The sequence below is a fragment of the Calypte anna genome, chromosome 5A, assembly GCF_003957555.1.
Source record: "Calypte anna isolate BGI_N300 chromosome 5A, bCalAnn1_v1.p, whole genome shotgun sequence".
NCBI classification, from domain to species: domain Eukaryota; kingdom Metazoa; phylum Chordata; class Aves; order Apodiformes; family Trochilidae; genus Calypte; species Calypte anna.
In genome coordinates, this window is record NC_044251.1 from 17,418,651 (window position 1) to 17,430,877 (window position 12,227).

Genomic DNA, 12,227 nt, shown 5'->3' on the forward strand with positions numbered 1-12,227 from the left:
CTAGAAGATTTCAGAGTGGACGTCTGTGGAACTGCTTCACAATCCCATAGGTGGAAAAAAATTGGTATAGTAAGCGGATCTCTTGCATTAGCGCAAGGATTAATGACAGCTGGAGGAAGTCTCAGCTGATTAGGACCAGGTTCTGTCTTCTGTGTGTTTTAACATGGGATAAGAGGCTGAAGATAAGAAGGTTTTTATTCTTCATGATATATACCTGCTTAACGTTGCTGTTAGAAATGGCACTGAATTGAATGGATTTCGGATTTGTTCTTAATATTGTGTTCTTATTATCTCTATATTGCATTGTCTTTAAAGTATTCTCAATGTGTTCTCTTTCAAGAAGAGTATAAATCAGAATGATATGCTAGGCAAAGAACTCCATTTCTCATTCAAATCTATTTTGGTTGTCTGTGTTGCCACCTAATAGATTAAATATGCTAAATATAAGCCCCTCATCCTGTTCTTCCCTGAGCACAGCCTGTCTGCTTCATGTGTATGAAATTGTGTGATGCAAGTGAGAACACACATATTCACTTCTGGACTAGAGGTCTAATTCTAATCACCAGAATATGAGTATCTACTGAGTGCAGGTGTTTTTTTTAAGAGTGTAGTAGACTCTATATCACAAATCATTCCCTATAATTTTTTTACCTAGTTTTTTTGGACAACAGACATTTAGATGTTGATTGTTTTAGATGGCATGCAGTTTTTGGCATCACAATCTGCTGTCCAAACAGTCTGGAACCAACACTAGGAATCCTATATAAATGAAGGATAGGAATTCAACAGGAATTGGCATCATAAAGAAGTAAGGTCAGTGCTTTAATACACAACTCCCGCAAAATTGAATTTTAGTTAATTGTGATGGTGTTAAATCCCTCCCTCAGGAGTCCTGTTTCTCCCTTTTCTTTTGTACTTGTATATACATATATCCCTTCTCTCAGAAAAGAAAATAGGAAAGACAGAATATAAATACTCTGTCTAGTAAGATTTTAACTTCAGAACCTTTTAACAGTGGTTAGTATAGGATGTATTAATGTAAACCAGTGTTGTTTTAATAATGAATCATTAATGCAGAAGAATGGACAATGAAAAATAGCATTTGTCAATGAGAACAGCAGTTTGGTGTTGTGGTTTGGTTTTTGTTTGTTTCATTGGTTGGTTTTGATTTTGTGGATCTCAAAAATTGTCCATTTGTGGTTTAAGTACTGTGTGGTGAATTTAAGTCTATAGAGAGTAAGCTGAATTTTTTCAGTTACCTTTTACAGCCTCTCCAAACAGTTCAGGTTGAAATTGTCCAGAATGAATAGTTCAGATTCTCCAGACTGCTGAATAGTTCAGTTTTCAGTTTGAATAGATCAGGCTGAAATCAGTCAGATGAAAGACCACAAAGTGTAAAACACTTGTATAGACACAGGAACTCTACAAATATCAGAAATTCTTGCAATAGAGTTTCTATGGTATTGTCTTGTAAAAGATTATTGCTTACCATTTTCTACTTATTCAAAGGAACCGAAGAAAGTAAACTCATAGTTCCTCTCTCTCTCTAGTGGGTACTACTCACTTCTCCACTATTTTAGTCAGGATTGGTTTCACAATCTCTAAAAAACAATCTCTAAAGCTTGAAGTTCCAACAGGTCATAGACAGTTAAAATCTTACTGCCATTGGAAGCCTAAGATGTAAGTTAAAAGAACCTGCCCAGCCAGCTGACTTCAGCAGAGCTAAGAGTGTACTGGGTAAAGCGTGAGACCTCTTTGAACAAATAGTGTCATTCCCTCAGTGCACATCACTGTGTCTTCTATGTGAAGACCTGCATGAAGAGTTCCAGGAGTTCAGCCCAGCAATTTACATCAGCTAATCAAACAGGGAACATAATAATGAGCAGAGATATAGAGGATATAACAAAACATTGCAAGTACTTGACCAAAAATCTCACAGAGATAATTGAAGATCATCTGGCATCTATCATGTAACGCAAGTTGTTCTTATCTGTGTTTTGTTGTTGATACATTTGTCTGCATGTTGCTAGACGGGGTTTGCCAAAAAACCCCAAGCAGTTAAAAAAATACATCTTTTGGTAAACTGGATGCAAAATAGGTGCAAGCTGTGTGTCCTGGATTTTTTTTTTTTTTTCCACATTAGTAAGCCTCACTATTTCTCTCTTCTAATAGCATTGCAGTTTGACCCAAGGTCTGGTTTTTTTCCCCCCTAGTGTGATGCCAACTTTTCAGCAAGGCTATTAGCTTTCATGGTGCAGTTTCCCCTGTGCAGGCAGTACAGTTTGGGATTTTGCAGCAATATAGACTGTCCTTCTAGAAAAAATTAAATTGCTATCCATAAGGCAGAGGTACCTAAAAATCATTTATTGTGTTTGAATACAAAAAATTGTCAACCTCTTAATCTCTTATTTCTTTCTTGAAGTCCTGTGGCTTAGACAGTTGTAATCTTATTCTGATTCTCAGGCTCATAACTGGTATTTGTCAATATGTGAATAGACTTAGGAGGATACCTTAAGAAAACAACTGCCAACTCTAAACATTATTCTTGCCTCCAAACTTTTCTTCTCTACACTTTCCACTTTTGCAGTGTTCCTGTTCTGGAACAAAATCTGTTTTTTCTAATTAAGTAGTAAAGCTGCCCCTGCAAGTTTTTGCTGCTTTGGTTACATAAACACTTATCCTGTAAGTCTGGCGAAAGATGCATCAAGGAAATCAGTAAAGTTTACTCTTCCTCCTTCATTTCTTGGCTTTGAGCTATAAAGCAGACCTCCTTATTATTGACACATTTATTTTTTGGCACTTCCTTGTTGTCATAAATTGCATCCTGACCACATGAGCAAAGAGCAAGAAAATGACAAATTAGGAAGCTGGCATCAAAGTCCATTCTAACCACATCCTTTGAGCTCGTCCTCTTACCTCATCTTCTTTATTGTAGTTGTTTTGGTGCCAAATACATCGTGCTATGTTGCCAAATATGTGTCATTAATTCACAAGGAGTCTATGGTTATGTGGCCATATAACTGCTATGTTCTACTATTATTGAAAAAATTGCAATAGCATGAGGATTAAAACATGGGTTTTGATGTCTCTGGTGACAGGATTTTTACCCAATGGTAAAAGGCTTGTAGCTCAAGGAACACTGAAATAAGTCCTGCACCTTTTTTATTTTATTTGAGCTTTGGTTTGGTTTGGTTTGGTTTGGTTTTATGCAAGGGATTAAAAAGACTGAAGAGGAAGAACAAGGGTTTTAGAGATTTTTGTCAGTAGCTGATCCAACTTTAGTTGCTCATTTTTATTCCAACATATCAAATGCATCCCATGTAAAATCCCGTTTCCACAAACAATGCTATAGTTGACTTATCGTACTTAATTGTGAAAGCCCAAGGTCAGATTTTCCAGCTAAGCAGTTATGCTTTTTTATGTTTCTTGCTGTTGTTGGAGGGTACTACTGTGGTACCTTAATAGTGAGAGCACAGTAGATGAACACTGAGACTTTGAATCAGATTTCTGTTTGTCGTTGTTTATGCCTTTTGTTCCATTTTCAACCCCCATCCAAGAAAAGTGCCCATGTTAAAATGAAACTTACTTTTTTTCATTGTCTTTAGTAAATCATGTTTTTTAAGCCACTCTGTAACACAATAAATAAATTATGCCATGGGGTTTCTAATAAGAGAGGGACTATTTGCTTTCATAAAGCCTTTCTTTTAAAATCATAGTAAAATATTTTTACCATTACTGAATGTTGTATATCTAATTGGTTACAGGCTTTGTCCTCAAATTAATGCTCAGCTCCAGTTATAATAGCATTATGACATAACAGTGAAAAATTCTAATTAAGATGATCTGTTTGCTGGGAAAAAGTTTAGTATATCAATTAATCTGTTTCATCGGGAGGAGTATTACTTTCCCCAGCCCTTCTCTCCTGATCAGAGCCTGAGTGATGAGAAAAACATCACAGATGCATGCTGCATTGGACAAAGAACACATGCATGCATTTAAATCATGTATATCTTACTTTTTACTGATGTAATTGTGAAATATGTTCTTTTTGCATTCATAATTAGGGGGTGGAACAGATGGTGAAGGCTTAGTTTAAAATAATCTGTCATTAAAATAACCTAGCCTACTGGTAGTTCTTCACTCTAACTGGAGTTTAGGTCAGGGTAACAGGGTTTTTTTCAGCATTGGAATACACTGGAAAGAATTAGGGACTTCATGTATAGTGTGAAATATGAGGATATTCTCCAGAAGGACACTGTAGTAAGACTCCAGAGAATTAAATTTGCCTGTGGTGGGAATATGCAAAAATGGCTGGGACAAAATTCCTCTGACAAATATAAATCCATTTAGTACAATGCATTATACATTAGTGCATATTCAGTCAAAGTGGTACAGTGGGTTTCATATCCTGAGAGGAAATAACTTCACTATTCTACAAATACTGTAAGAGGCACTTAGTATTTTGGGTTAAAAACCTGTGCTTTACATTTTCATATTATTCTGATGTCAGAGGATATAAATTATAATTATTGGCATTATTATTCAGAGGTGCTGTAGCTACTGACTTTTACATCAGTCTCACTTCCTTCGTGTCTACCACAGTGCCTCACTCTTATGTGACAAAGGTAATCTTTCTATCAGGCCTGTCTGGCTCGTGTAGAACTGTTTTCAGGAATAAGAAAACTGGCTCAATAAATCAGATACTTGCAAGTCTTGAAAGCGTTTAGTTTATTGTTTCCTCTAAGATTTTATTCTCTAACAGCTTTGAAGAAAGCATATAGATTTCAGCATGGTATTATGATAAATCTTCTCGAGGAGGGGCAAGCATTAACATTTGTGTCGGTTCTTTTTCATCTTAATCCAACCTTAGTTAATAATCAGAAAATTCTACATACTGGGTAAGAAGATGTAATTAACCCTTTGACCTCAGAATCTTAATTGGTGCCCGTTGAAAACAGTGGGGCAGTTAAAAAAAATAAATTAAAAAGTAGCCTGTGGTGATTGAAACAGCATAATACATAATGATTTTCTGAAATCAAAAGTAGTAGGGAACTTCAGCTTTAATCACATTTTGCATAAAACCAGTAAGTGTAGGTTTTAACAGGAAGTTACCAGTCTTCCTTAAATTGAATTTTGCTCAAAATTGTCATTTGGGGTCACTCTGACCCTTTTTCAACAGCCATGTTAGGTGAAATAGGACTAAGTTTATGACAGTCAATTTCATTTATAAAAATAAAAAAGAAATTAACTCAAGAGTATTTTCCTGACAGAAAACATGCTACCTTTATATTCATGTCCTCTGCTTCAATTAAAATAGGACATTTTATGAAAAGCAGTTACCTTTCAGGTCCCATTTTTGTATTGTAGTTGATGATAACTGTGGAAAATTTGAAATAGAAATCCTATCTGCTTTTGAACTATGGTGCAACTGTGCAGAAATTTGTGATGGAAATTACACTCTGGTGCTCATTTAAAAAAAAATAATATTGAAAGCTGGCTAAACCCTATACCCTTCTTGTGTTATTGTGTCCTTATTTATACATACGTAATATGAATAGCACTTTCCGAGATTTCTCATGGAAACAAAATTGTTTGTAAATAGGTAGTATACAATAGTATCACATAGTCTTCCTTAGTGTATCATATAACCTCTGTTATGTTGTCTGCCACTTAAGTCTGCTGCTCTCTTGGCATGCACAAAGGACACACGCTTTATGAAAAATTGAAAAATTTCAACACGCATTACTTAAATAATAAATATTCATAAATAATACCTATGAATAACGAATGAGACAGTCCTTCAGAACTACTGTTTGACCTGTATAAGGAACAACAACGTTGTCACAAAAGTAGTCCATCTCAGCCCTTTCACACTAGTGGGAGAGACTGCCTTGTATTGGAAGGTGGCTGGTTTTCCCCATTTTTATTGTAATTTTTCTAAGGTATCAGGACTTTAGCTTAGTACCTGAAGCCTTTTTTTCTAATGTTTTTGCATTTTGGGCATGGAAGGAGATAGCTGTTTCATTAGCTGTTAATTGGTGGCTTTTTCAAAATACGATTAAATAAACTTTCTGATTTTTGCTCTATTGAACAAAATGCTGAATTCAGCCAGTATTTGTACTCAAGCAGGGAGGTGGGAAAGGAAATGGAGAAAGGACTGACCACAACTTAGTAGTCTCTTTCTCTAATTTTATGGCATGGCAAGTGACAAATCACACAAGTAGCCTGAGCAGTTGTGATGCCAGTGATGCCTCCTTAGTACCTACCTTGTAAAACTAGAAGGCAAAAGTCTCCCAGAAAGAAAGAGAAAAAAAAAGGGTGAAAGAATTAAGCTATTAAATAAAAGGAGAGAATCAGAGTCAATGGCATGGAGAAGTAGCAAACACTTAAGAAAGGTGTCTAACACTTCTCAGTTCAGCAGCTGAAGTTGAATTTTTCATAGCTGCTGCTGACTTTTCAAACTTGAGCTGTAGAAGGTGAAATTTCTTTGGTGGAAGCTAAAATTTAAAAAATTCTTAGTAGCTGTGTCGACCAGAGATAGTGTTATTTATATTTTTCCAGCAAAACTGGTTTCAACCAATTCCAAAAAAAAGACTGTGGAAATTATTTATGCCTAATAAGTACTAAAAGCTTTCTTCAAACTTTCATTTCATTAATAAGCCTGAATTCCTAAATATGATAATGTTCAGAAAAGAAGCAGGAAAGCCATCAGTGGCTTAGAGAATTATTTGCTGTTCTTACTGAACTTTATTCAGATATGCCAAATAAATGCAGAGTACTAAACAGAGAACATCATAAATGGGCTCCAAATGTATATAACTCTTGAGTAAAAGGAGCAGGGGGACCACAATAGAAGTCTGGATATGTAAAACACTTGAGAAGAGGAAAGCTGTTTCTGTATAATACACAAATAACCTGTGTAACTTCTGTCCTCAAGATATCATTTATCCAAGAACAATTCAGGTTTCCAAAAAAACCCCAAAACAAACAAACAAACAAAAGACAGCCCCAAAAGACCCCACCAAAACAGTCTTCAGCACACTAGTTACAAAAAATAATTCTGAGGGATATCCAACATCATGGTTGTGCCAACTAGTAACAACTTGAGGTTTGGAAGAAACTCCTAGCAGGATTGTCTTTACCTACATAATCATTATGGAGATTTCAAAAACTAATCTGAAGCATCCAGGTAAAAACCAACCAGGAGAACCAACCCCTGCTGATAGGCTATGAATCTTATTCAATATGGAATTTTTTTGTTGCTTATGGAGAATGTCATTCTAGCAAGAACACATGCTAGGTGGCCAGGGAAGTAGGGTGACAGCTCTCAGTTTTGTTTCTAACAGACGAGTAAACTAATTTTTCCAAGGAATGTAGGACAAGAGAAAAACCTAAACCAAGACCAAAGATTTAGTCTTCTGCTCTCTCTGTAACAGGTAATGTGGATAGTAGCAAAAGTAATAATAATAAAATAAAAATGAAAATATAATGAGAGAGATCAAATGTGTTAAGATTTTGATTGTCCTTGTGTGGTTCTAAGTTTGAACTTCACTGTTCCAAATATTCCACCTGTTATTCATGTTAAAATTCAAGCAACTGATGTTAATCATTTGAAAAGAAATGATGATGATTTATAAGAGGCCATAAATCGCTTGCATAATATAAATGTTTTTACATGAAGGAAATCTATGCAGATTTACATTTTTATTAATTCATAAATATAAATTAGAGTCTTTCTTTAATGCAGTGTCTTTCATGAGGGTTTGTTTTTCAATATGTGGTTTATTCTTTTTAGAAAACACATTTTTGAACTAATTCCATCACGTACTACATCAGGGAGGGGTGAGCACTTGCCAAAGACAGCTTCTGACCAGCAGCCAGTTAGAAATTAATCAAGAAGCAGAAGAATAAAAAAATCAAAACCCCTCAGAAATCAGTGTGCTGAATTTAGAAAGGAGTGAAAAGATTACATGGCTTTGTCATCATGTATCTCCATCAAATCTGTGTTCATCCCTTATTTTTTCTTCCAGAACCAAATGAATGTCACAGTTATGTTTTTACTTTACAAATACCTTTACCCAGGGGACTATTTGAGCTGGGATTTTTTGGGATTGTTTCTTGTTCAAGCCAGCATTTGGGGTGTTTCTTATTTTCCAAGTTGTTTTAGTATTTCTAATTTGTAATAATTTTGTGATTTTACTTTTTCAGTTGTGAATGCTTTTCTGCCAATAATCAGCCCCATAAAATCAAAGGCCTGTATAGTGTATGAAAAGCAGTTTCTTCCTAGTGAAGATTTGCTCTTATTCCTAGAGGTATATTTCTGTCTTGACGTGCAGTGATTTACTCTGTGTGTCAGTTTAGGATATAGTCCTTTGTTTATTAACTGTACTCATGTTTCAAACAGTATGCATTAGTCTGTGTAGTTGTATTTTGATTTTTGCAGTTGCAATGAAAACCACATACAAAGACTTGAACCTGTCAAAATAAAATCTAATCTAGAGTTTTACACCAAAGGGATGAAATTCATAACATTTCTATAGACCTGAGCTGTAAACATATTTGACAGTAATCTGCTGATTGGCTTTGTTTGTTGTCTCACAAAAGGAAAACGGTGTGTGTGTGCGTGCGTGTATGAGTGTGTGTGTGTGTGTAATCCTCAATTAATTAACAAATTATTGAGGTCCATAGTGGGTTGAGTGATGGTAGGATTTTATTTTCTCTTTTTCAGTTTCTGGGAGAGCAAATTTACTGATTTGATTCTGGGGGATGGGGAGGGATCTCTTAACATTTGATTGGAAGGTTATTTCTTTTCTTTATGTAGTTCTTCCTGATAAAATGGAGATTATTTTTTTTTCTGTATTTCTTCTGTCGTGCAAATGAGATAAATTTAATACAGCATATGGCAGATGTAAGAATGACAATAAGTCCTTGAACTTTGTAATATACTCATATGCTGCTTTTTAATATATAGACAGAATATAAAGGAATTGTCTTAAGGATTAAAATTAAAAACACTGTCATAGAAATCAGAATATTTTCCTCAATTGGTTTTGTAATATCTTTGTTTGAATCTGTTTCTTTCTGCGATTTAGAGCTTTTTATTAATCTATTCTCTTTTTTTGTTGTTGTTTTGTTTTTGTTTTCCTTACTCTGTAGTCCCTGGATGGATTTGTATTTGCACTAAATCAAGAAGGAAAATTTTTGTACATTTCAGAAACAGTCTCCATCTATTTAGGCCTGTCCCAAGTAAGTACATACTTTTGATTCTAGAACATAATTGTGTATGATTCATCCTTCAGTTTACCATTCTTAAGGAAATAATAATTTGGTTTCTGTATTTTGTGTGGAATATTTAGTTAAAGTTGCATCTGGTTCATCCTGAAAAATGTATCTATCAGTATTGGACACTGTGAAAAGAGGAACTTGTGCCTGAAAAAGTATTGCCATGAAGGATTCATTATTAATTTACTGAGAACAAATGAAGTTTCTTTTCTCAGTTGTTTTGAACTTTAAACCTCTATACCTGATAGGAAAGGGACACACTAATAGTACTTCCCCTGTGTCCTATTACTGGATGTTTATGGAGTACCCTGCATTACCCAGGGAGCTGACACAATGACAGGGAGTCATTTGGAGTCAAGAAATGCTGAAAGAGACCATTAAAATGTCTTGCAGGGAGGGTTCCAACAAGGACACATTTTGCCGCTTTTACAAATGCTTACTAACATGAAAAGAAAAATGTATAAAAAGATAATAGTTCAATTTTTAAATTTAATTGCCGACAACTGTTTATCAAAGACTAAAAGGCTGAGCAAAAGGGGGGGAAAGTTGCGTGTTGATGTTTATTCCTAATCCTGCACCATTCAGCAATGTTTAGGAAAGGTAGCTTCTTCCTCCTAGTACTTAGAAATGCAGCAGACAGGTTTTGCATGATGATTTTCAGAGTAGGATAATATACTCCTATTGCAGTCACCCTAAGGAGAAAAAGAAAAACTCAGAAAAGATTTATTTCAGTTCCTTTAAACTGGAACCTGTTGTGCTATGAGGAAGAAACTATAAGACCTGGCAACTGTCAGTTTTGCTGTACCTTAAAAACAATGACATGGGAGATTTTAACATTTGGTGAAGAAAAAGACTAATTTTAAATGTTATCTGGTGAGGGTCTGAATAGAGGTTCATTAACTCCTCAAAGAACATGCAAGCAATTGACTGTAATAAGTTCAGTAATTATTATTTTGTGCTGGCTTTAGCAAACCAAATGTCTCTAACCCTTACCAGTATTTTTGTCTCTCATTAAAATCCCTCGTTTTGTAATAGACTTTAATCCCTGCCTTAATCTGTTTGGGAGTTTGTATCAAGAATCTCAGAATTTGAAATGGGTGCGCCACCATGTTGCTAATACAGTAAAGAATTGGAACTTTAATGTTTATCATTGTCTTCTGCTCATATTAATCTGTTTAATGCATAGTATCCAATGAAGTTTAGGAAGCCAGTAAAGAAGAAGGATGGATAATTAGTTTAAGCAGGTAAATGCTAATTAGAAATCTCCTGAAAGGCATCCATTATACACTAACTTAAAACAAATTTTACAGCCCTGGTTAGTGGTGTAATCCAAATTCTGTCAAGGCAACTGCATTTTCTGTAATTGAGATGTGTATGTTTGCTTTGCATAACAGATGGCTCTGTATGCTTAGACTGATAGCTAGGAAAATAATAATTGCATTATTCTGGCCAAAAGAATATTAGCTCTTGGGTTTTGGCCATTTCAGTCAGTCCTCCTGCCAGCACAGCATATGCACATATATGGATTGGATTTTCAAGGAAATTGATGCATCTGGAATAGTGTGGCCATCTGAAATATCATCTGTTCAAGAAAAAATTGGCTTTAACCCTATGCTAGTCTCTTGTTAAAAGCATTTTCTGCCACTGTCTTTTTAACTATAGGAATTGGTAAATCTTTCCTTACTCTGAACTTATACCATGCTGTTAAGACCTCTCAGTTCATCTGATCCCCATGTATATTTCAAGCAAGGGTCAGATATTAAAAAAAGCAGTTATCTTTGCATGTTATTTCATACATTGCGACAAACATTTTCTTGCCTTCAGTACTGAGAGAACTGAAGGAAAAACAACGAAAAATTGGAACAAGGACTATGGATTTTAATACAATAACAGATTAATGCTACTGAGATCCACTATAACATCTGTGATTTTCAGTGTTCTTCTGTCTTTATGGAGACATCTTGTATTTATCCAGCCTACTCTCTCTATATTTTTAATACATTGTTTTCTTGGTATAAAATTGTAAAGCTAGGTCTCTTAATATTGACAGAAGAAATGCTGTAACTACGTGTTACAAAATCACTGTTCAGTTTTAATACAAAAAGTATTAGCAAGAATATCCATATAGCCATTTCTCAGGCTATAGATGGGAACACTACACTTTGCACTACAACTATCTTAAAATACTTACAAATTCTGAATCTCTGGAGTGGTGCTATGTGATACACGTAGTGTTGCGTTTCTGGCACTGCAAGTAAACATTGATTGGTCTCTACCTTGAGACACCCTGACTATATATTTATATAGAACCTCTAAGTAATTTTACATTTCAGAAAGCCTAAATGAACATTATAAGCATTTTTATTTGATTCATCATCTTCAAATGCTGACTTTGGAGTCTAGCTTTCAAGTCAAATGACAGAGTTTTTTTGGTTGTTGGTTTTTGTTTTTTTTTTTTAACTACCATGTGAGCACATATTTTACAATATATATAGTATTTGAAAAGCAAAATCTTATGTCTCTGAGCTAAACAAAAATAGTCCTTGTCCCGAATCTCAGCAGGTGAAAACAGTTTTTCACTGAACCCATTTTTTCTTTTCTATGAACACTGAGAGCCAGTGGTACAAAACAAATGGATGCTGATGTTCTGAGATAGCTGCAGGGCTAATAGCAAAGAGATCTGATAAAACAATATCTTGGGAGGTTGGCTGGCAATGATGAAAATGAAGTTACTCCTGGCAAAAATAGCAGTATATTTGAACAGTAAACAAAAATTACCATAAATACTCTTTGACATTACAATTAATGTACCTTGCAAGTAGACATCCATAGATACATGTATATTTCTTGAATGCTTTATCTTCCAGCTAATGCTAACCAAGAATTTTAAGTTACCTTGGCAGAATTTTGGAATTGCAATCAGAGTGCTCTCAGAGAACTCAGAT

The 12,227-nt window shown here is 34.9% G+C and overlaps 1 protein-coding gene across 7 annotated transcripts in view; it reads left to right on the top strand.

Moving 5' to 3' along the window:
* Window positions 1-12,227, top strand: part of NPAS3 (neuronal PAS domain protein 3) — a 582,470-nt gene that overhangs the window by 393,643 nt on the left and 176,600 nt on the right. For all 7 annotated transcript variants that reach the window (XM_030452107.1, XM_030452109.1, XM_030452111.1 and 4 more), the window contains one exon: window positions 9,157-9,246. In XM_030452107.1, coding sequence (XP_030307967.1) covers window positions 9,157-9,246 — 90 coding nt within the window. The remainder of the gene's footprint in view (window positions 1-9,156; window positions 9,247-12,227) is intronic.